The 24160-nt window shown below is 41.0% G+C and overlaps 10 protein-coding genes and 1 non-coding gene across 11 annotated transcripts; 7 read left to right on the top strand and 4 right to left on the bottom strand.

Annotated features, from left to right (window-relative positions):
* The first annotated feature begins 1901 nt into the window (after nucleotides 1-1901).
* On the top strand, nucleotides 1902-4065 carry WALSEDRAFT_61431 (hypothetical protein). Its single transcript, XM_006960388.1, has one exon. It carries the CDS (start codon nucleotides 1953-1955, stop codon nucleotides 2757-2759), a length of 807 nt encoding a protein of 268 aa, XP_006960450.1. The 5' UTR covers nucleotides 1902-1952; the 3' UTR covers nucleotides 2760-4065.
* Nucleotides 4066-4099: 34 nt separating this feature from the next.
* On the bottom strand, nucleotides 4100-5337 carry WALSEDRAFT_61430 (hypothetical protein). Its single transcript, XM_006960387.1, has one exon. It carries the CDS (start codon nucleotides 4759-4761, stop codon nucleotides 4228-4230), a length of 534 nt encoding a protein of 177 aa, XP_006960449.1. The 5' UTR covers nucleotides 4762-5337; the 3' UTR covers nucleotides 4100-4227.
* Nucleotides 5338-7257: 1920 nt separating this feature from the next.
* On the top strand, nucleotides 7258-7343 carry WALSEDRAFT_t91. Its single transcript has one exon. It is a non-coding gene; the product is annotated as a tRNA-Asp (tRNA).
* A 528-nt stretch (nucleotides 7344-7871) lies between these two features.
* WALSEDRAFT_61429 (hypothetical protein) lies at nucleotides 7872-8810 on the top strand. Its single transcript, XM_006960386.1, has 4 exons — nucleotides 7872-7900; nucleotides 7954-8212; nucleotides 8256-8463; nucleotides 8507-8810. Exons 2-4 carry the CDS (start codon nucleotides 8168-8170, stop codon nucleotides 8710-8712), a joined length of 459 nt encoding a protein of 152 aa, XP_006960448.1. The 5' UTR covers nucleotides 7872-7900; nucleotides 7954-8167; the 3' UTR covers nucleotides 8713-8810.
* Nucleotides 8811-8877: 67 nt separating this feature from the next.
* On the top strand, nucleotides 8878-13338 carry WALSEDRAFT_66278 (hypothetical protein; the record flags this gene model as incomplete). Its single annotated transcript, XM_006960385.1, has 5 exons — nucleotides 8878-9454; nucleotides 9501-12194; nucleotides 12242-12423; nucleotides 12469-12794; nucleotides 12843-13338. The coding sequence occupies 5 exons, from the start codon at nucleotides 8878-8880 to the stop codon at nucleotides 13336-13338; spliced, it is 4275 nt and encodes a 1424-aa protein (XP_006960447.1).
* A 39-nt stretch (nucleotides 13339-13377) lies between these two features.
* On the bottom strand, nucleotides 13378-15865 carry WALSEDRAFT_30322 (hypothetical protein; the record flags this gene model as incomplete). Its single annotated transcript, XM_006960384.1, has 6 exons — nucleotides 13378-14245; nucleotides 14289-14768; nucleotides 14818-14875; nucleotides 15002-15390; nucleotides 15439-15671; nucleotides 15719-15865. 6 exons carry the CDS (start codon nucleotides 15863-15865, stop codon nucleotides 13378-13380), a joined length of 2175 nt encoding a protein of 724 aa, XP_006960446.1.
* Nucleotides 15866-16097: 232 nt separating this feature from the next.
* On the bottom strand, nucleotides 16098-17015 carry WALSEDRAFT_12543 (hypothetical protein; the record flags this gene model as incomplete). The annotated part of the gene is made up of 1 exon (XM_006960349.1): nucleotides 16098-17015. A coding segment is annotated over one exon (918 nt), but the record flags the coding sequence as incomplete, so codon positions are not given.
* A 39-nt stretch (nucleotides 17016-17054) lies between these two features.
* WALSEDRAFT_58687 (mitochondrial carrier) lies at nucleotides 17055-19991 on the top strand (the record flags this gene model as incomplete). The annotated part of the gene is made up of 2 exons (XM_006960383.1): nucleotides 17055-18342; nucleotides 18391-19991. The coding sequence occupies 2 exons, from the start codon at nucleotides 17055-17057 to the stop codon at nucleotides 18735-18737; spliced, it is 1635 nt and encodes a 544-aa protein (XP_006960445.1). The 3' UTR covers nucleotides 18738-19991.
* On the bottom strand, nucleotides 18450-19993 carry WALSEDRAFT_55543 (hypothetical protein; the record flags this gene model as incomplete). The annotated part of the gene is made up of 4 exons (XM_006960382.1): nucleotides 18450-18908; nucleotides 18953-19089; nucleotides 19138-19896; nucleotides 19930-19993. 4 exons carry the CDS (start codon nucleotides 19991-19993, stop codon nucleotides 18828-18830), a joined length of 1041 nt encoding a protein of 346 aa, XP_006960444.1. The 3' UTR covers nucleotides 18450-18827.
* An 83-nt stretch (nucleotides 19994-20076) lies between these two features.
* On the top strand, nucleotides 20077-22048 carry WALSEDRAFT_61425 (hypothetical protein). The gene is made up of 2 exons (XM_006960381.1): nucleotides 20077-20713; nucleotides 20757-22048. Exons 1-2 carry the CDS (start codon nucleotides 20267-20269, stop codon nucleotides 21804-21806), a joined length of 1497 nt encoding a protein of 498 aa, XP_006960443.1. The 5' UTR covers nucleotides 20077-20266; the 3' UTR covers nucleotides 21807-22048.
* Nucleotides 22049-22726: 678 nt separating this feature from the next.
* WALSEDRAFT_30317 (hypothetical protein) lies at nucleotides 22727-24072 on the top strand (the record flags this gene model as incomplete). Its single annotated transcript, XM_006960380.1, has 2 exons — nucleotides 22727-22789; nucleotides 22843-24072. 2 exons carry the CDS (start codon nucleotides 22727-22729, stop codon nucleotides 24070-24072), a joined length of 1293 nt encoding a protein of 430 aa, XP_006960442.1.
* Nucleotides 24073-24160: the final 88 nt, after the last annotated feature.

The raw sequence follows: 24160 nt of genomic DNA, 5'->3' as shown, positions 1-24160 counted from the left end.
CATTACTGTTCTCTCGTAAAACTTCCATTCTGCTTGGCGTATTCCTGTGTGACTTGCGAGTCTGATTGGATTTCACCGATTTCGGCGCAGGCGGTGTCCTATGTGAGCCCCTGGCACTACCCGCATTGCTCAATGCTGGAGGTAGTGTCTTGCTTTTGTTTGAATAGGTTGACATCCAATCGTGATGGTCTATGTTGAAGTAGCTTCTATCTCAAGCGCGATGTGATTTAATCGTTGAAAATATATCAAAAGTTCTTAATTTGGGCACTGTCTAGATTTTCTATTACGAATCGGTCAATTTATTAGCTTTGTTTTGCTTTCGTCTCACTTTGCTCCACGGTATCATCACATCGAGTGTCTTGCCGCACAGGGGCTACTACGCGGAGCAGCATGCTGTGCATAATTAGATTCACTTTATATTTACATGTTTCTTTAAAATAACACCATTAATAGATATCCATGCAGACTGATGTGATCGATTTCAGAGTTCGAAAGTTTTCATAGTATGTAAACTGGCTTGAACTGCTGTGCACCCCTGGCTTTCACATACCTAAGCCATCTTTTCTTCATTCGCCTTGACGAACAACATTTTCCGACTTCCAATACGCACAGTGCTCAGTTGATATTATATATAAGTAAGGCTATTTTAACTCGGAATAATTTCTTAGGCTTCCGAGTTGAATCTAATCTTGCTATGATTTTTGCTATGCCATTGTTCTGAATGAAACAGGGATCAAGTTACATCATTTTCACGGCTAAATTGCATGCATAAATCAGACTCATTTGCTTTGGAGAGCAATATACACCATTTTAATGCCTACGGTGTTCTCCTAAACTTGGTGAATGAAAACTTGCACTTAGATATCGATATACATTTGAAGTACTGATCATTACAATGTTTTTTTTCTTTTAAAAAAAAATCTCTTCAAAATCACAAAATCCAAACAGAGCCCGCAATGGTGAATGTGCCATACGGCATCACTTCAAAATCATCTCTGACTCCTCGAAATCTAGATGCAATTAATATCAAAAGCCCAATTCATTTCATATAAGCGTAGCTTACCATCTAAGGCAATTAATTGGTTTCCTCATTGTTAATCACCGAGTGATAACAATCCAATTTATTATACTGATGCAATAATGAACCAAATCATCCGCAACTATGCCAAATACATTTCAAAAAGTTACTAATTATTCTTAATGATTATTGTGATGATGATGATGAAATCTGAATATATCGTTAAGACGATACAAAATTTAGCTGCGTCCATCAATATTCCTTATAATGAGAAGTTGATTGGTGCATCGAATTGACGATAGCTACTCGCTTCTCGGTATGACTTCTTATTCGGCTTTGGAATGACAATACATGTCGCTTCTTTGAAACATTTGGGTAATGTCCAAGGTGCATGGAGCTATTCGCTATCTTTATCAATATGGGTTCTATTATCTGTGTGAAACCTTTATGGCAAAGACCGGGGTATTATCTGGTCATGCCGCTTTCTCAACTTTCTGTTTACCCATAGCCACTGTCATGTCCAATTTGTGATTCGATGATGTCAGGATACCGATACAGGGTGAACACACAAAATCATTCATTAACTAGGATGGAAGGAGCAAGGTGTTATATTAGACAAAAGGGGAACACTGCGACGCAGTGGGGAAAATAGGACAGCAAGAGGATGACAAGGAATATGCGGACAGTGAAGACTATATGAGAAGACCATATTGCACAAAAACAACAACCTTGAATGATCACAACATAATATGTATATATATATAACGAAACATATTATTTCCTTTTCTTTTTTTTTAAAAAAAACAACTTTATATAAGGACCCCACCTGCTGCTTATCTTCTTGTATCAACATTTATATAGTATGCTTAGAATTGGGATGATTTTATTCGTCGCCATTATATCTATTGCTCTGGCCTACCAAGCCAGTACAGACATGGTCACCTTAGGAGGAGGAGCCTTTGCAGGGGGATTTTTTGCTGTAGTTGATAGATGTACTCGGCGTAATGGAGTAATTAATGGCAGAGAATGTTTACAAGCAGTACTCTTTGAAATACTTATAGCAGCTATTTATGGTATAGGCAGGTATGGCCAAGAAACAGGTGCCTTCAAGAGAGAATCATATGAAGTAAATAAAGGATTTTCATCAATGACCACGCTGCCTATTTCTGTTTTAGAGGACTACGAGAGGACATCACCAGAAAACAGAATTAAATTTGGTTCTTTTTCAGTGGCTGATGTGGAAGGCAGTGAGCAGTGGGAAAGTTATGAAGATGATAGTGTTTTTCATGTTTTCAATGTTAAAGATGAAGAAAGTCCTTATGGACATCACCCTGCGGTTATACATCGATTTTATAGTGAAACCAGGACCCATGAGGTATCTTCCCTTAATTATTTAATGGAAGAAGGGGTGAAGAGACAGATAGGTAATAATGATCGTTGGGTTTATTCTTATGCAGCCAACAGCCAGAGCTTTGGTCTCAACCAAGAGCATTATCCTAATGTACCTGTTGATACCATAGAACAGATGTCTTACGACCTGTTAGGACGTCTAGATGAATTAGGTGCTGATAATATACGCATTGATATCAACGGTCAATTAGGTAAGTGGGGCAAACTCCAGGTAGCTAATGGGGATACCCAAGGAGGTATAGGACCAACCCAGTGCGAATCCTACTACAATAATGACTATGCGGATGGTAATAGGTGGCATTACACATATCAAGTGCATGATGAGTTGTAAAAGAATAATTTGTTGTATGTCATCACATCTATATTCGTATAGAGCTGGCTTAATATATGATAAAATATTAAGAATCATAGAAAATTCTTTCATGCTACAGAACTATTAAATAAGAGGACCAATGTCCAGAAGAAAACGAAATGGAGATAGACCAAAACTGTATACTCACACGCAGAAATTATCAATAATCAGCACACATTTAAGAAAAGAAACAAAAGATTATGGAATATGTTAACATTGTCGATCTCAACCGACATTTTCAAATCCATCGATATAGATTATGAGACACGCATAGCTACCAACGTATACAAAAGCATATGTAACCTCTTCGAACCAGAGGGAAACTTGGAACAACTGCAAGTAAAATTCCTCAGTAAAACGTTAACTTATGGAGAAAACGCACAAAAATTTCATGGTTTTAGGAGTTCTATCATATGAGTTATTCTATAATTTCTCCAGTATTTTGGTTTACTACATTTTTTGTTGTCCTTTTTCAATTTTTGAAGTTTATAATCCCCTATCAAAACTCTTCATTTTCTTCGGCTTTACACTATTTACTAGTGAACGTAGCCTTTGCCAGCACTTCCAATATCATAATTTTCACAATGAGGGATATAGAAATTAAGTCAGGATTGTCATGTTTTATAATAAAATGGATAGCGGTTTGCTGCAAGAAACACCATCATTGCGAGATCCTCAAGTAAAGTCAATAGCGTAAAAATGAAGAGTTTGTTCATTGAAATATTAAAACATTTTTCAGATTGTGTTCATTTTTCACATGAAATATGGTTCTGGTGCCTCAAGTTACAACTAAATTTTCGACAAGGACTCATTAAAGTGTGATAAAAAAGACCCTAAAGCTACTCGGCTAATCGAATCCATCCTAAAACGGTCTTTAACATGTTTGTTACCATATATTAGCACGGAAACGTCGGGTGTTTCACATTAGTTTGTTATTAATTTCTTGCTATTCACCGCATTAATCGCAATTATGCCCGCCATTCAAAGTATTTGGAAGAATATTTCTAGCAATAATCTACAAATACCAACAATAAGCTACTTCAGGTGACGTTTTCTCCACTTTTGCGTCTCATGTCATCAATGGAATCTTAACTACTTATTTACTAGCCTAACAGATGTATGACAAATAAGCTTTATCCAATCTGATTCTTTCACGCGCTCTAGCAAGCCCTACTTTGTTGTGATTCCTATAGTGGTGCCGAAATACAGTGTCAAATTATTTGTTAGGTGCGAAACCAGCTTAATAACCACGAACGTTGGCATCAGAAGTAAAAATGAAACAATGAAAATGACAATGAGATACAAAATTGCGAGAAAATGATCAATAAACAATCCGTATACCAAAGTAACAAAATACTTCCTAAATAAACTAACCAAAAAAGTTTACTCCTTAAATGAATTGCATCTATCCAAAGAAAGAAAAATTCCTAAGAAATTGGTGGTAATCTCAATTCTTCAAATTTGGGACACATTCACCTTGAGTGTCAGTCGAAATAGCATAACTGCTTACGCCTCTATAGTCCTTGGCGTACCATATATCTCTACCAATGCAACTGTAATCCAAATCTCTTGTTTGCGGGCCGTGACTAACAGGCTCTGCAATGTTATCAAAAAGTGTAGCATACTGTTCTTCATCTATGATAATACTATCAGATCCATCATTAATTATACCAGAATTGATGGCAAAATCGCTAGAAGGAAATGGATTGTCATTGGTAGGCTCATAATTAGGCTCATAATTGGGCCAAATTGTACCTCCTATTCCAAGTGTATCTGCCATTCTCCAAGCCATTGTACCTATTTGATCAGGGGTACAATCTATATGTGTGATGGGATAAGAGAAGGCAAATTTCGTTACAACAACCATCTGCCTAGTTGTGAGGCCATAACCCCTAATATAACCTCTCACGTTGGACAAAAGAAATGACCTTGTAACTTCATTGAAATCCAACCCGTCCACGTGGAAGTATTGTCTCATCATACATGTAAAATTGGTTGCTAATTCAGTTGTTATATACTCGTCTCCTACTGTTTCCAAAGCATCAGCAAGTTCGAAATTATTAATCAAAGTATCTATGTCCAGATAACTGACAAAACTAGTTCACCGAGTCCGAACGCCCCTGGAACGTATCTCCAAGCTATCCATGAGGAGGCGAGTTACCTGATTGTCTCTTCTCAATTTTAATACCACGTATCACTTGCACAGGGCCTTTAACGTCATCTAGAGTAAAATTCTCGTTGCTTCGCGTCCCAGCTTGGATATGAAGAGGATATCGTTATCGACACTTTTTGACTACCAAGAATACTCAACATAGTGAAATATGTGTTGAGTTTGGGTTTGCTCTATCACACTTTTAATGTGTTCCCATCTATGGAAACTATCTGAACCGCTGCACCATTCCCAACAATTATCAGGACGAGTAGTGCCAAGATGTAAGCTAACAAGTAAGCTGTTTATCTGTGATATTTCATTTCCTGTGTTACCAAACTGCTTCAAAGTGGATTCCTTGTAAGTGGGGGCTAAAAGTCTAAACTTAAATCGAGTAGGGGTTTGTCTAACAAATTCAATTATGTAATGCACTTTGAATAAACTTCACAATAGTTATGCTGTTTGAAGGTAAATAAAAGCGACAGAATTATAGTTATGCGTTGCTCATGTGAGATCTTCTCACATCACGTGAAATAGACAGGTACCACCCTCTAAAGTTAAATAATCCATGCGATCAGCTTAATAACAACTTGAGGAGATATACATATCAAAAATAGATTGTTGCGTTGATCTAGAGCTATAAATAATCAAATGAGTTACTCAGGCTAGGTTGTTCAAAGGACGCGGCAAACGGCATCTAATCATAATAAGCGGACAGTCTGAATGACTATTCTGAGGCACCTATGCCTAAAAATTCTTTATACTATCTTTTTCATGATCTATTGATCTCAGAAGATACTATATTATATGGGGATGGTTATCTAACTTTTGCTTTTATACGACTTTAGGGGCCTACTTACGCGGATCTTCTTCGTCAAACTTTTGAACGATTACACTACCCAATCGTAGGTTGTATATAAAAAGGAATGGTGTGACTTTCGTAAGTGATGATAGACTTTTTTATGATTAAATGAAACATCCAAGTAGAATCCTAACAACCTGAGATACTGAAATGAATTGTGTTTGGAAAACAAGGATGTCATTCCTAGAAGGTGCAGTAGACTGTGCGGCGGACATGTAAAGATCTAGTAACATCGGCCTAGGAAGTACCCCGTAATGTCAAAGGAAAAAATTATCCAATTGTTAGAACGTCAGGTTAGTAGATATGGTAAAGAAGCCTTCAGTAAAACACGCAGGATAGAAAAGTACTTGTAATTTTTTGTATTTGTTGTGTTCGTCTTACGTTAAAATCGAGTTCCTTAAAAGTTTCCAGCACAAGCCATCTTATACTTTGCCAGCTCCAACTGAGAATCTCTACAATAGGCCGTTGGAGATATGCATAACAAACATATCTGCTCTGACCTCTATTCAATCTAACATGAGCCTGCAATCCTGAATCTGTACACGTTTTGGAGTCTTGCAACACCGGCTCAAGCTTGAAAGTCTTACCGCAAACTTACAGACAGGCTTCACAAGGCACTTTTTGAAACGACCGTTACTGAGGTCGAGCTTTGGGGTGAGTAGCACAATTCATCATGGTCGATGACATGGACTTTAGGATGATGGAAAGGCTAATATAGTATGACCGCAGAAGGATACTTAATAACAAACACACCTGATTTAGGACCGGTCAACTCTTCTTGAAATCGAAGAAGCAATGATACATAAAAATCACGGTCTTTTAGAAAAAAAAAACTATCATATATACCATTTAATTTATCCTTCCAAACGTACTTGTTGATTTTGCTTTGATTGCTATTTGTCATCCTCCAATATACATCTCTGCGGGCACAACTAGTTAGGTAACCAATATCTGAAGGTTACTTCACTTAGGGCGCCAACACACCATATTGAGTATCTCCAATCATTGTACATACGCGTTATTATTATTCTGGTCAGGGACGCCGTGACTACTTTCGCAGAGTGATTCGTGCCATTATGTGTCTTCTACATATAAATATTCTATGCGAGATGCTATCATCTATGCCGCACGTCCTGCATTTCGGTGAGTCGATTAGCTTGAATCGGTATCGATATGACTTAGTCGTAGGGAAGTGGCCTGTACGTAGCTGGGTTGCTAGGCACCGTGTCGCTCTGGGTAGTTCATTGAGGATCTTAGCGGTTTTTGCAGCTGTCAGCTTTCCGGCTGATGTTTTTGAGGTCCTAGTATGATGATGATGATGATGAAATCTAAATATATTGTTAAGACGATACAAAGTTAAACTGCGTCCATCAATACTTCCTAGTATGATGATTTTTTAATTGGAGCTAGATCTGCGTCTTCCACGCTTAGAAAATAAATTATTAAAATATTTTGAACTTTCAGATTCCTTGTTAGTATATCGGCTAGTACGCCCGCTTGTCAGTTGTATAACTATTCGCGGGAGAGCTGGGTTCAACTCCCAGACAGGGAGTAATTTTTTGCATCCTTTATTTTCATAAATTCTTTTGCTCATATGGAAACTTCTCCTGCACCTTGGATTTTTGGGCAGATCATAGGTTTATTCTACGAAAAGAGTATTATTGCATTAATACCTTAAATATCTTATTGTGACTTAAATTCTGAAATATTGTCTAATTTCTATGCTTTCTTTGTTTAATCTAGGTGAGTACATCTACATGGCAAGATAAGAAAAGTGGAGGATATAGACACGCATACCCGGTGTATATGGTATGGACATTCTGCATTGAAACGATTAGAAAGGTGCGATTTCGTAGATGTGATATAGAATGATGTCGTCAGAGGTGCTCTGAGATTGAGAAGATTGAGTAATGACGATGGTAATATATATATATAGATACTTGTCTTATCGTAATGCTTCTGAAATTGTAATCAAAGTATGCTTCTGAGAGACGCAGGTGGTAAAACACGAAGAGAATGATGAAAATGGCCGATATCTATCTCAAGGACATATTATCTGCTAGTATCCAGAAATGCTAGTCTTTGTCTTCTTACATTACGATTAATTAGGTAATTACATCTTCTATCATAACTATCATCATTGATATGAACGACGATAACAGACCGCTTCCACAAGGATGGATAAAGGATTTTGATCCCCAATATAACAGACCATTCTACGTAAATACCAACGTTGAACCACCAGTGAGCATATGGGTACATCCACTGGACGATCCGAGCTACAATCAGCAATCTAAGAGCTCGTTTGCACCGCCAGCTGGACCACCTCCAGAGGCAGCAGGTGGATCACCGTATTCGTCTAGTCATAACTCCCCAATGCCGCAACCGGGTTCTAACAGCCCGATGCCACCACCACAACAAGTGAGTAGACGATAATGCGTTGGTTTCTACTAACCATGGGTAGACTAGACAATCGAAATCAAGTAAATTCAAATCTATGTTAGGTTTGGGATCATCTGGATCTTCCAAGCCGTCATATGGCCAGAACTACGCTGGATACGGACAACCACAACAGTATGGTAGTTCATACGGTCAACAGCAGCCATATATGCAACCACAACAAGGGTACATGCAACCACAGCAATCATACATGCAGCCACAACAGCCAATGTGTAAGTTTTATAACGTAAAGATGACATAACTGAAAGATATCAGACGTACAGCAACCAGTCGGTGGGGGTAGACGCATGGGCGGTGGTATGGGCAGTATGCTCCCTATGGCTGGTGGTTTAGGTGCCGGTATGCTAGGTGGTGCCTTCCTAGCGCATGAATTCGACGAATCACAACAGGACGCATATCAAGATGGCTACCAGGACGGTGCAGATGGTGATTTTGGCGGTGGTGATATGGGTGATTTCTAGGTGGACATAACGTATTTTCGCGATCTTCAAAGTATGAATGCACCAAATGATATTATATTGTATTGTAACACTCTAATTTCCTCTTAATTGATGAAAACCACGTTATTCATATCCTTCTCTGCTCCCTCTTCTTCTACTTCTACGCTCATCGTCGCGAAGAGAGAAATGTTAGCGACGAGCACGGCGAACATATCGTCACTAAGTGCATTACCAGTGGAGTATGCTCTCCCATTATCCACGCAAACAAACGACGATATTCGCACTGCAGAAGATGAACAGTCAAACTTCGCGGTGACGATTCCCCATCCAGTAAATAAACATCATTTATTATTGGCTAGGCTATCAAACAACTACAATACGCTCATTTTGTCAACTATACCACCTACAGCGCCTGCACTATCGATCAATCTACACTCAGCTGCCATACCTTCAGCAGGGCTCTTCTACGATGACGAAGCATCATCAGTGCATATATTATTAGTCACTCAATCTGGCGCACTTCTCCGTTTAGCTGTACCCCTTTTCGTTCTCAATTCACCATCAAAAGAGAATTTACCGGATGGATGGGCTACTGAGTACGTTTTGAACTGTACAGACGCCGAAAACAGCCAAATTTCAACTGTAGAACCTGTTGATATTTGTACCATATTGCTGGGTATGGTAGATGGTTCATTAGTCCTTTGTGAGCAACCTAGAGGCAACAGAACGCTGCTTGGAAAAGGATTGGTTAGTTACTATGAGAGTGAGTTATATTAATATCCTTATGAGTCCGGTTAACATGCTTAAAGCTCAATGGACGGAAAGTCAAATGCGTCATTCTTCAATCTTCTCTTCGATGAAGTCTCTCCTCCCGAATCCTTTCAGTTCACACGCAAACTCAGCAATTGGTCCGCCAACTCAGCTTATATCGCTTACGGCTCACATCACTGAGAAATCTGCATTTGCATTTACATTATCCAGAGACAGAAAGTTACGTGTCTGGTCATTAATCCACAGATCCTGTATAAGGACGATAGCATTAGGCGACCAGTATGATTTTATTTCAGGTGATCCTCGCAAGCTGTTGAAGACATACTCTACAGATGCAGATGATGAAGATGGTATTGGATATATAGCAGTTCACCTTCCAGATTACGCTACACCAGGGTTCTACATTTATTCTTTCGAGATCAACAGAAATGCAGGACTTGGTGAACTCAATATGATCGCTGAGAGGAGCAGTGAGGCTGGTTTGGAATTACACGATATGCACATAATCAACGAAGGACAACCTAAACTCTGGGCACTTTATGAGAGATCAGGTATTCCATTCATTAAGCACACAATTCTCAACGAATTAACTACCGACATCCCAACTGAGGTCATTCCAGCACCATGGCAGTCAGTTAGTCAGTCACCAACAATTCCACTCGATCCAGCTGCATTCTCAGATTATGTTTTGAGTGCAGCAGCAGGAACTCCAATTCCTGATATCTTCTTGGACATTATCTTCACCCCAGGTGCTTTCAGTCCTTTGACAATCTCACATGCCATATCAGAGTACACCTCGTTAATGATAAATGAAATCGCGCCAGAGAACAGACCAGAAAAACTACTTGATCCACCAGTATATGATGATTTAGCTCAACATGCTGCAGATGTTGTTGGTTGTCACGTCGAACTCGAATATGATGTTTCTTCAGGTGCACCAAGGACTGAGGAGTATCAGCAAAAAATTAAATTTGAATGGCTTAGATTCGCTTCATTGGTTGGTGAAGCTCACGGTCGCGCACAACTTCCTTTGCATTTGGCGATACATGCTCAACAACCACAACAAATAATAGTAGTTCAATCGGAAGCTATTTCAGCCCCAGTTGTCGAAGATCAATGTCAAATCATCCGTCGTGTCACGGATCCAAACGTATCATCAGACGTCGTTAAAGATTTCCTCGAATTGGATCTACAGAAACTATGCTCAGATGAGATAATTTCTCAAGAGAATAGAGAATCTGTTCTACGCGTATTCATGCTTGCTAGATCTCTCACTCAGCTCGTATCTTTAGACAGATTGAGATCTCTTGAAGATGACATTTTGCATATCGCTACCAACGTCTTGGATGATTCAGCTGAATCACTTTTGGCAAAGCTCTGGACGAACGCCACCAAGGAGGCTTTCATAGATCCAAATACAAGTGCGTTGTTACAGAATGCAAAAGATACAATTTCAACCAGCATCGACGCATTCTTAGTAGCATTGGAGAGCTCATTGAAGATACTTACTGATGTTGGTTTCAGTTACCCACCGAATGACTTGAACAGCACCAAGACGATACTTACGGATGACCTCTCAAAGACCTTAGTTGCATCTGCACTCATGAACCAACTCAAGGACCGTTACGTCTTATCTAGAGATCTCATGCTTTTAGTTCTGTTTGCAAAATCATCGAACTTGCTTGGAAAAAATGCGGATTCTGTCGTGAATCGCGCTCTGAATGTCTTCCACAGGGGTGCATTACTACGTTGGATCGCCTTGAGGGGTGTCTCTGAAGAGCCTGAATTCGACATCGAGGAAGGCCTCGCTGATGATGGATTAACCGACCAATTTGGTGCAATGCACGTCACAAATGCATCATCAACAGAGCGTTATCCGAAGCTCCCCGCAAGTTCGCTCATACATGCTATCCTACGTACACCATCATATGCGCAACTCTCCAGTGTAACAGTATTTGAAGACGTTCAAAATGCTGTAACTTACTTGCCGACGGCACCAGCAATCACACATGCCGCCAATCACTTCCTCAAACACATTAACCTTCTTATCGACGAGAGGTTCGTAGAATGTAGACCTGATGACAGCAAATTCGGCCAAACATTGTTAGATTTCGGATGGTATAATCTAGTCACTGATTATGTTAAATTCTGGTCAGGTTCTGCTGGTATGTCCTACATTAACGCCAAAGCGAAAGTAGAAGATTGCGAATACGAGGAAGCTAAATCAGACTTTGAGATTGGAGCAAGCGGAATACTTGCTAACGACGAGACCCTTCTTGCAGTCCTACCGAAGGAGGTGAACAGTCTTGCGAAGTATTATGAACACGTCACTGTCATCTTTGAAGCAAATCAAGCAGATGATTATATTTCACACTTTGCTCAGTATGCACTTGATGAAGTCCTCCAAGGCGATGATGAGGGCGTTGACTCCCATGCTCTCTGGAACAAACTCTTTAGATCCCAAGCTAGTGTTGGAAAATATGAAGAAAGTTACACAACTCTCATGGCAATTCCTTACATTGATATTCAACATGAATGCCTCAGATATCTCGTATCAGCGATGTGTGAGACTGGTGATGTTGCAAGGCTCGTACAGTTCCCATTCACTTCTCTTCAACCTGAGCTTGAAAGAACACTTTCATTCAAAGCTCGCAACTCTGACGCATTGGATAGACCGAATTACTACCAGATTCTCTACTCGTACTATATATTCAGAGGCAATTTCAGAGATGGTTAGTCGATTTTTTCTCTTATGATATGTTTTAACACGTATTCCCAGCTGGTGCAATTATGTATCAACATGGTCGTCGCCTTGCAGAGATTCCATGTCGTCCTGGTGAATTTGGTGAACTTGCAACACTCCAAGCTCGAGCATACCTCGGTGCAGTGAATGCGTTGTCTCTCGTGAACCCTGATAATGCATGGGTAGTTTTACCAGTGACAGTAGACAGCGCAGCTAACGTGAGTATCTTCATATCAATTTAACAACTCCTTACACATTCTTAGGTCCGTAAAAGACGTAGGCTCACGACGCATATACCCGAATCAGAATTTAAAAACGAGAGTAAAACATTAGAGATAGTCAGATTAGAGGATATTCGTCATGATTACACACTCGTTCTTGCACGTTTGCAACTCGCACAGGAGTTCCCAGAACTTACACATGCCAATTTGTCAATGGCACCTGAAGATATAGTAGCATTGTTCACTCAGCGTGGTTTATTCTCTGTTGCAATCTCCACAGCTCGTACACTCGACGTAGACATGACAGGCATCTTCACCAACCTCGCTAATAGATGTTTACAACTTTCGAAGTTAGGTGAATACGCAGAGTGAGTAGTTGACAGATGTTCTTTGAGATTAATTCTAACATATCACAGCGAATCTGATGTCGGAGAGTGGATATTACTTGATGAGGCAGCATCCAGTTGGCATGGAAGCGTTGCAGACCGCGCATGGAACTACCTTAGGGGATCTCTCGACAAGCATGACAAAGTTGAGCGGACGCAGGGTAAATACAGAATAGCAATAGTTGAGCATTTATTCAGCGTCGATCGCTCATTCGATGGTGTACCTTCATGGTTGTTAGCTATGTTTGCTTCACATCTCGCACCAGAGTTGATAAGGATTTATTACAAATTTGATCTCTTAAGTGATGCACTTAATGCATCTATCAGAATACTCGAGCAGGCTAACTCGAGGTTGAAATTCTCTAGCAAGAATGATCAATACCTTCCATACACCATTATAGATCAGGTAATTGAAGCTGCGAACGAAAGGGGAGATTTAAATGATAAGATCACTTACATTAAGCAACTCTATGAGGAGCGATCAAAGTCATTAAATGATAAAACAAATTTAACCAACGGTATATAAAAAATCATCAATTTGTAATTTCTTTAAATCTAATCTAATTTATGATATTGTTCTAAGGAATGTTGGGACGACAAATGATAATATACTACCAATACTCAAACCTCCAGTTAGATAGAAAACTAGAACGCTTGCACCAATATCTTTGGCATTGTGTTCTTCCTCCCCTGGAATTGAAAGTGGCTCGTTGAGTTTTACATTATATTGCTCATTTGTACCAGCGGTGAATACATTGGTTGCGATATATCCATTTGATAAGCCAAAGAATGCGATTAAAAGGAAGAATATTGAATCGTGTTTGAGAAATGATGGTGCGGTATTTGGTATATTCGACGCGAGGAAGAGTGGAATGAAAATCAACCGACTAGCTGACATCCCAATGAGAACCTTGGAGGATGTTGGATGAATCGTCTTAATGGTAGCGCTTTTAAACCTCTTAGGGAGTTCCACAGATGGAAGAGCTCTTCCTGCGAGATCTGCAAGGTTGAAAGCCAAAAAGTGCACCAAAGGGAAGTACACAGAGTGAAGCAACAAAGGTTGACTTTCTATTGGATCAGAAGAGCGTACCAGGACTGTAATTGTTGGGAAAACAGCCAAAGTTACGGCGAAATCTACCATCACCGCTGAACCATATTCCCATACACGTGAATTAACCTGCTTCATAAGCTCAATTGGATGAAGTGAAGGTGTTTTAAGCTTGTTGTTGGAAGTAATTTCGATAAATGTAGCAGTTTTTGACAGCTTATAGAAAATTCCCGCTGAGACAATCAAAATGAGTGTTGAGATAGCGTACGATGATAATATAGCAATCGCGTTCGCAGCCGCTACATCCTCCTGAGTACCACTAGAAAATATCTGTAGAAGTAGTTGGAAGAAAGAGACTAGGACTGCAACGAGACCTTGTCCAGTGCTTTATAATATCAGCTGAAGTTATATGACATTTCTGAACCCACAAAATCGCCTTCAAGTGTGAAGGCCCATATAAGCTTGCAACGGCAGTGCCCGCTGATTGTAAGTAAGCGCTTCCAACGGCGGTGCATGTTGCGCAAATAAGTACACAAATGTACAGAAATTCTGGTTTAAATGTCCCAGAAATGTAAGCCAGGAATCCCAAACTGGCCAAAGGGATAGTCATAAGCATGAGTGAACGCTTCACCCGACTGTCAACGTCCGATCCGGGATGTGTGAGCGTCGCAAAGGCGAGAGTGAGGAAGTTTGGAATAGTGAAAGCAGCGGAGAGTGATGAGGGAAAGAAATCGTATGGGATTGCGTCGTCAAAGAATGGCAAGGCCAGTATAAGTGCATTCCAAGGTAGCAGCATCGATATACCAAGGGCAAAGAACGTAGTCAAAGTTAGTTTCTCTGATGTGTCAACCTCTTCATCATTATCCTTCTGGTTGTCCACCGACTGATATTTAAATCGTTGCAAAAATCTAGATAGTGTGTCCATGGTAGATGTTCAAGAAGCAAACTACGTCATACAAAGAATACAATGGTATTAAGTACAATAGTAAAGTAAATATATCTATAAATAATGAACCTAATTTGCGTTAGAATGGATATGGGTGACTGTATGGCATATGCATTGAACTTGAGTGCGGCATCATTGGCATTGCGGGCATGTTTGTCATTGGTCCCATTGGTGGTGGGCCCATACTACCCATACCTCCCATACCGCCCATTCCACCCATTCCACCCATAGGGCCTCCCATTCCCATAGGAGGCATATATCCGTAATTTGAATGAGATGGATAGTGAGACATAGGCATAAACCCATTGCCATAGTATCCGTCATTCATATACGGCTGCTCATAACCATACTGAGCGCCATAGTCGTCATAACCCGTATATCCACCATACATGGTATCAGATTGACCTGGTAAATACTTGCTATTGTAATACTCCTGATGTCTCCTTTGATTACCAACTGAGTGCCTCCTAAATCGCTTTATACGTGAATGTGTCTCCTCGTAGCACTTTTGTGACGTTTTTGCTGCCCACTCGCAGGCTTCTCGGATATCTTTCTCGTTTGTAAACGCTAATTCCTCGCATAATCTGGATAATTTGTTCAGTATACGTCATATTCTGAGCTAAAAAACTCACTTGCAGGATTCAGCTATGGCAATACCAGAAATCCACTCCAAAACCTCCTTCATAGCCGGTACAAAGGAGGGCATGAGTATAGTGTGATGATTCTCCCATATCAAAAACGCTTGATATCCCGCTGCAGCAGCCAATTCTCTGGTTGAGTATGGCGGTTCAAAGTATCCTTGGTAGTAATACTTTGAATGTGCGAGCTGAGCTTCTTCAATATGTGAACCACCAATTCTTAGTATCTTTGAAGCAAGTTAATAACGAAGATGCTTCAAATTTAAAGACTTACACTGCGAATTGCAGCCCAAAGTTCACCAAACCAAGAGTGCGGGAATCTATCCCTGGATAATCCTAGCGTACGGCTGTGTGCATTGAAGAAATCATTCGCCTGCCAGCTAGGACTACCTGTGTAGTTTGGTACATAGTGACGGTTCATCGCTGAAGTCAATCAAAGAACAACCGGAGTACTTTATACGGCGATCAAAGTATAGAAATATATCAATTAGATACTTCTCAATGATTCAATTTCCTACCAATATAACAATAGAAAGACAATTTTCACACCTTGGCACATATGACATAACACAGAAGAATAAATTAAATTTACATTAAAATTAGTCGGTATCTTTAACAGCTGTTATGTACTTCTTCCAGGCTGTCATCTGGCCAGAACCCCTGCCTGCTCCCATACCCTTTTCTCTTTCGAGGGCAAATAAAGCATCGTTTATATTAATATTACCATGTCCAAGGTGTGCATCATGCGGAGGTGGCCCTAAAATCTTCTGTTGTGAGCTCTTTATGGAAAGATTTGATTGTTGTGGTTGGAATTTCGGTTTTGGGAGGTTAGAAGAGCCCTTAGGGGTGGACGACGCGGATGTACCAGTCAGCCAGCTATACTTTGGTGCCAGACCCGCACTCCTCAACGCGGTCTGATCTGAGAGCTTCTTTTGTACGTCATCGCTCATGTTTTTAGCAGTTGAGAGGTCCTTTTTGCGCTTTTTCTTCTTTTGGTCATCTTCTTCCAGGAATTGCTGTTGTTGCTGTTGTGATTGTATGAGATGCATCTGTTCCCTCTCCTGGGTAATACGTTCAACACGCTGACGTCTAGCTTTCGTTTCCTGTTCCCTTTCGATCTTCTCCAGCGCTTGGAGTTGTTTATCGACATCTGTCCTGATTTCCTGCGAGTACAACGGTGTGCCATTTGGGAGTGTAGTTGGTTCAACGATATGTGAGCTACTACAGCGATGATAGTTGGCCTGTATCATTAATTCGACAAGATGCCTCAGCCTCGCTTGTGTAGCTAAAGCTAGGAACTGCAAGCAATCCTCGTCTACTCGTTGTAACTGATGAGGTGCGGCTGCAGCCCGTATTTTATCTCTTAAAATAGCATTATTGAGAAAGTCCTGAGTGTGTGCTCTCTGTTGCCTGATACTATTAGCGTATCTAGATTGTAGGATATCATTTGACTGTAGGATAGCCTCGTGCTCAGCTTCGATATCTACACCTGCATTTCCTACTGCGTCTATTAAACTCCTTACGTCTGTACCTTTCTGCGATTCTGCTGGATTATTTGACATCCTGGACGTATGAAAGCAAGCTTGTACTCCTACCACAACGATTGAAAAATGGCAAATTATTTCTATCAAATTCCGCCCCCGCCATTTCCAGCTCATAATCCAAACCATACAATTAGTGCATACGATAGATACCACGGTACGCTAGACGGTAGCTGGCGAGGTGGATGGGGGGATAGAAACGCTGGTACATTCAGTTGGAAGGATCCTTATTTAAGAGTTTCCAGCTATTCTAGTAATTCATTAGCAGATTTCAGAAGGAGAGAAGGTGCTACTGCCAGAAAAGAGCGTCTTCGTAGTGTCTATAACAGTCTAAAGAGCGAAGACGATAAAGAGCTTAAATTACTACCTTCCAACATCTCATGGTACGATTTCTGTCAGTATGTTTATAGGAAAGAAATCGAACTGTGGAATATTTATAAAGACCTGGATGTTAACAATGATATGAAACTAGACAAAGAAGACTTAAGACTGGCTCTTCTTAAAGCCAAAATCACCCCAAACCAATCGTCGTTTGACGATTTCTTCAACTCGCTAGATCAAGACAACAAAGGCGTCATAGAATTTGCAGATTTTAGAGACTATTTATTGCTATTACCACAACACCCGCACATTTCTGAAATTTACCGCTATTACACACTTAAGTCTCAGTCTCAACTCACCTCAGACGCAGACGTCATTGTCTCCCCAGATGTCTCTCGTGATAGCTCGGTTGACAGCCACAAGGAGGTCGAAAAGGAAGAAGAAGAGGAAGAAGAAGAGGAAGAAGAAGAGGATAGCTGCACAAGTGGCCTTCTAGGTGGTAGTCAAGCAGCTCGCTTCCTCCTGGCAGGTGGTATCGCGGGTGCAGTCAGTCGAACTGCAACGGCCCCATTCGATAGACTAAAAGTCTACCTAATAACAACAACCAAAAAGACTAATATGAGCGGTTTAGCAGCTTTATACTCCGCAATGCAAAAAATATACCACCAAGGCGGAGGTATAAGCGCATTCTGGGTCGGAAATGGTCTTAACATCGTTAAAATCTTCCCAGAATCCGCTATAAAATTCTTATCTTACGAGACTGCAAAGAGAGTTTTTGCAAAACATTGGGATAAAGTCGACGATCAGAGTGAAATAAGCGGTACATCTAGATTCTTTGCTGGTGGTGTAGGTGGTATAACATCTCAATTATCAATCTACCCTATAGAAACTACAAAAACACGGATGATGACAACAGCTTCAAATACCTCAAAAGCTAGGGTGTTACACACAATGAAAGACATATACCTAAAATCAGGTTTCACTGCCTTCTATCGAGGGTTGCCTGCAGGTCTTTTTGGTGTGTTTCCATATAGCGGTGAGTATAATCGTTATTCCTAACCAACCACTAAATAAAACATTTCAGCGATCGATATGTCTACCTTTGAAGCCCTAAAAATAGCATCAATGAAGTATCATCAAGGTGAAGATCCATCAAACATTGAATTACTCGCATGTGGTAGTATATCAGGCTCAATTGGAGCCACTTCAGTCTATCCACTCAACCTCCTTCGTACGAGACTGCAAGCGAGCGGCACACCTGCCCATCCACAAATATATAAAGGTTTCTTTGACGTACTACAGAAGACCTACACGATTGAAGGTCTTAGGGGTTTCTATAGAGGTCTTATTCCAACACTCGCGAAAGTCGTTCCAGCAGTTTCGATATCCTACCTATGTTACGAGAACGCCAAACGAAGTTTAGGTGTTTGAGTATATGTCCTTAGTGCTATTTTTATAGATTATTATGCATTCGTCTATACATCTACCTAAAGGAAATATTCTATATATCCGATTCATATTCTAAGCAAAGGAAGCAGCTTGGAAGAAACGCTGGCGACGTTGCTTGTAGTAGAACGCACGTTTGTGAGGGAATTCAAACTCCTGCACTGGGTTAATAAGTGTGCATAAAAAAGACATCTACCCACTCTGTTCAACTCAACTGGCAAAAGAGCTTTGAGACGTGGTCCTAAGCCCAAATCGACGCGTGGTTCAATGACGACATTCTGGGTGCGGGCGTCACGAAGGAAACAACAATGCATCATACTCGTAACGGTTGCGACGACTATAATGTGCTATTAGTTAACAGTAACACTCTCTGATGGAAACTCACATCTGTCCTTTCCTCTAAATTCTTCCTCTCCGACGAGCAAATGGATACCTTGATCGTAATCTTCCATACCACCGCAATAAACGTTGATAGGATCTTCTTTCACCCAAGCTAACTCGCCGTATCCGGCTGGTTTTCCATTCCAGCAGAAAATGAAACCCATCATGTGTTTATCTTCCAATCTGTCTTTGATATACTGATGGTGCTTTTCATCTGGACCTTTTTCTCTCCAGCCGACGTTTACTCTGTCACTGTTTTGCCACTTTTTGTAGAACTCAAAGTGTTCAGTGTTGGTGCCGTCGATGTGAACAAAGGAGAGTGATTGACCAACAACATTGATGTACCTTTCATAGAAAACGGTACCCGGGGCAGGCTTTGGAGGACGCAATGGGTGTACTGTAGCAACCAATTCATTCTTTGTAAATGATTGTATCTGAGGGAAGGCACTGACTGGTGAAAAGTCAACTGCTGTAGTTGCTTTCAACCAGTGGTTTTCGACGGATGCACCAGCACCCTGCCAGAATGATTCTCTTGATAAGATGACAACGGCGCTGTCAGATGGACTGTCGAATCCTAATCCAGATTGTACGATATAAGCATACTTTTCATCAGATGGCTTCTCAATTGCAAGGTATTCCCTATTAGTTGCAGCCCAAATGGCTCTCAATACAATCCAGGTGTTATCACGTGAAATGCTTGAAAAGTCGTAGACTGCGTCTTTCTCTATTCTGTCGTCGTTGAGTATTCCGAATGGAGAAACGGCTGTTTGATTTGCTGTCTTTGGAATAGTGAAACTGGTTGACTGAGATTCTACTCTAATGCTATTGTCGCCTATAATTGCTCTCAGTTGCTCGCTCATTCTGGTGGTAGCTGATCAAAATCTCATCTGATAAAAGATCTGATCAAGATTTGATAAAAATTCAAAAATCGTGAATTAAAATTATTTATTTTAATTTGAATAATAGAATAGTAGAGCTATCAATCTAGATTAAACATTGCTAAAACATCCGAGAAGACACCTTAAAACTGCAAACAGCACATCTAACATAATGCGTAATTTTACGATATACTAACAAATTAATCCTAACATACGCTCATATAGCCATATCTTCCTCTTTCTCCTCTACCATCCATGTTCAAGCAGACGCTAAAAAAGTCTATACAGAATAGCTCGACCAGGCTATCGAAACCAGCGAATTATGGACAGCCAATAGCACATACTCACCCTTACTTAATGAAAGATAGCGATCTTACGCCTGGAATTAGCGTACGAGAATATGAACAGCGAAGGAAGAAGCTAATCGGGCATCTCAACCCGGGTGATACTGTAGTATGCGTATCTGGAAAAGTTAAAATGATGAGTCAGGGTATTTTCTATTCCTTTAGACAGGCTACAGATTTCAACTACTTGACTGGATTCCAAGAACCGGATTCTGCGGTCATATTAGAGCGTGACGATACACTTGCAAGAGGATACAAAATGATCCTCTTCGTACGCCCAAAGGATCCCCATATCGAGCTCTGGGACGGTGCACGAACGGGTCTTGACGCGGCAGTTAACATATTCAAAGCTGATGAGGTGGGTAAAGAGTGCTGTCTACATTTTTACTAAATAACAATAGTCAAAACCAATGTCAACTCTCGCGTCATACCTCAAAAGCACATTACGAGCTCACAAGACCGTCTACGCATCACATCCAGACCTTCCCGATAAGCTTAAAAGGCGCGTATCGTTTAACAGCTCGACAAGCCATGCGAAAGCGTTAGTTGATTACCTTAGTACTGCTCTTCGCGGCCAAGGAAACACAGAGAGTGACTCCGTTCTATCAACGCTCGGCCTGCCTAACGTTAAACCACTCGCACCAATTGTACAAGGATTGCGCAGTGTGAAGAGTCTTGCTGAACGCAATTTAATGCGTCAGAGTGGTCGTATCGCCGGCAATGCGTTCAGAGACGTAATGGCATTCGCGAAACCGGGTATGAATGAGCACCAAATTGCAGCACGTTTCGAGTATAAATGTGCACTATCAGGTGCTGAAAGACCAGCGTACGTACCGGTAGTAGCATCAGGTGCAAATGGCTTAGCAGTACACTACACTGCTAATACAATGCAGGTTGAACCAAATGAAATGATACTCATGGATGCAGGTTGCGAATACCACGGATATAACAGTGATATAACTAGAACTTGGCCAGTCAACGGACGTTTCACCCAGCCACAACGCGACTTATACCAGGCGGTTCTCAATGTCGAGAAAGCCTGCATCAAACTCTGCACAGAGCAAAAGAGGGTGTCGTTGAATTATATACATAGAGAAAGCGTCCGCTTACTTGGCCAAGAACTCAAGCAAATTGGTTTCGATAGCCTTAGATATGGCGATCTCGAACGGATATTGTACCCGCACTACATCAGTCATCCTCTCGGTATGGATTTACACGACACACCGTCATTTGATCGCAGTCAGACGCTTGTAGAGGGTAATGTTGTAACCATAGAACCTGGTTGCTATGTATTCCCTCATGATAGATTCCCAAAATGGTTCCACAACATTGGTATCAGAGTTGAAGACGACGTCTTGATAGGCAAGGATGAACCAACGATATTGACACAAGAAGCACCGAAGGATATTGAAGATATTGAGAGTGCGTGTAATGTGGTTCTATCAACATAGGATAGTAGATAAAACATAGAATGCATATTTTGAAATGAGTGTCCTCCGGCAATAATTTGTGAATTTTTGGCCGTTAATTCAAACCTCTCGGTAATCACAGATCACAATCATGAAAATGATAGCCGAATTTTGACTTCACTAGCGGAGGCGAGAAAGTAGTGGGCTTCATGTCACCGAGCCGGTCGTTGGAGTATGTTGCCTGAGGACGGTTTCGTAGATGTCAATATGTTTTTATAAAAGGCGTTTATTTATGAAAAAAAAGTTTAGTATTTTTGGTTGCTATATCTCCCGTTGGATCGTTATTTTAACGAAAAATTTCACGTTTTATTGGCATTTATTAATAGATACCCAATTAGGTATAAAGCAACAAAGCACGCAAATATTCATTCTCGGATACCTGCGCACATAGCTGCCTCAACTTAATTAAGTAGGTGATGGGTATGTGATCGATCATAATTAGCCAGTGTCAGCAGGGATGGATTGACAGGCACCCCGAAACTCGTATATTCGCAAGAGCTGTGCTACTGTTATAGCATTCACTTAAATATATGCCACTCCAATAGTCTGGTTTCTGGCGATAAGGGTAGCTAAAACCCCAAACGGCTCTTCCGTCCATTGTACCTTACTCCGGCGAAGGAAGACTGTCCTCCATAGATTGCGGAAACGTATAGAATATATTGCAAATATACAATTGAGGATAGAGGAATTTTCTCTCGTTTATTCAATTGAGGACGACCTGTCATTAATGACCTGTCTTAGCATTCCTCAGGAACAAAATGCACGACAGTCAAAAATTTCCTATGGCTATAAATTGCACTCGCTTTTTACAACATTCCTTCCAACTCGAACTTTCAGAACTTAAAGTTTCAAGCCTTTTTACTTCTTTCTATCCAAAAAAGACACACTCGTTCATATTTATAATGAAGTTCTCACTTATCGCATTTATGGCCCTTGGTGCTGCAGTTATGGCTGCTCCAGTTGAAGTGAGTGTATTACTACTGCCTTGTTATAGGGTGTTTGCTAACGAGAAGAAAAGAAAGTCGCGGATGTTGACGCTCAAGTTAACGCCATCAGCGAGTCACACAAGCGTGGTCTCATTGATATCGATGCTTTGATTAACATTCTCAGCTCATCAAAGCAACATAAGCGTGGTGAACTCGTCGACGCAGATGTCGTTGCCAATGTCCTCTCACATCAAGAGCAACACCACAAGCGTGGTGGTCTTATTGACATTGACGCACTTATCAACATTCTTAGCTCATCAAAGCAACACAAGCGCGGCGGTCTTATCGACATTGATGCTCTCATCAACATCCTCAGCTCATCAAAGCAAAAGCGCGGTGAACTCGTTGACGCAGATGTCATTGCCAATGTACTCTCTCACCAAGAGCAACACCACAAGCGTGGCGGTCTTATTGACATTGACCTTCTCATCAACCTTCTCAGCGGTCAAAAGCAAAAGCGTGGTGAACTCGTCGACGCTGATGTTATCGCCAATGTCCTCTCAAAGCAAGTCCAACACAAGCGTGGTGGTTTGCTTGATCTTGACGCTGGTATCAACATCCTCAGTGGTCAACAACAGCACAAGCGTGGTGGTTTAATCGACATTGACGCGCTTATCAACGTCCTCAGCTCATCAAAGCAAAAGCGTGGTGAGGACTGCCCAGAAGATCAAGAAGGCGGTGAGAAGAAACACGAGGGTGGCTCATTGATCGATCTCGACGCTGGTGTAAACGTTCTCTCAAAGCAAGAGCAACACAAGCGCGGTGAGCTTATCGACGCTGATGTTATCGCCAACGTCCTCTCCAAGCAAGTCCAACACAAGCGCGGCGAAGAAGGCGGCAAGCTTGTCGATGTTGACGCTCTCGTCAATGCACTCTCTGAGGTTAAGCAACACAAGCGTGGTGGTTTACTCGATCTTGATGCTGGTGTCAACATTCTCAGTGGTCAACAACAACACAAGCGTGGTGGTTTAATCGACATTGATCTCCTTATCAACCTTCTCAGTGAACAAAAGCAAAAGCGCGGTGAAGACTGCCCAGAAGGCCAAGAAGGTGGTGAAAAGGAACACAAGGGCGGTTCATTGATCGATCTTGACGCTGGTGTAAACGTTCTCTCAAAGCAAGAACAACACAAGCGCGGTGAGCTCGTCGATGCTGATGTTATCGCCAACGTCCTCTCCAAGCAAGTCCAACACAAGCGCGGTGGTTCATTAATCGATGTCGATGCTCTCATCAACGTCCTTAGCAAGTCAAAACAACAATAGATCGGACACTACTCTGTTTTTTTGAATAATACGGAAAACTTTTGCTATAGTTTGACATCGGAATACCCGCAATATATTTCTTTTTTCA

Source organism: Wallemia mellicola, assembly GCF_000263375.1.
Source record: "Wallemia mellicola CBS 633.66 unplaced genomic scaffold WALSEscaffold_27, whole genome shotgun sequence".
In the NCBI taxonomy this organism is placed as follows: Eukaryota; Fungi; Basidiomycota; class Wallemiomycetes; order Wallemiales; family Wallemiaceae; genus Wallemia; species Wallemia mellicola.
Note: the sequence above shows the minus strand (reverse complement) of the source record. Positions and strands in the feature narration are given on the sequence as shown.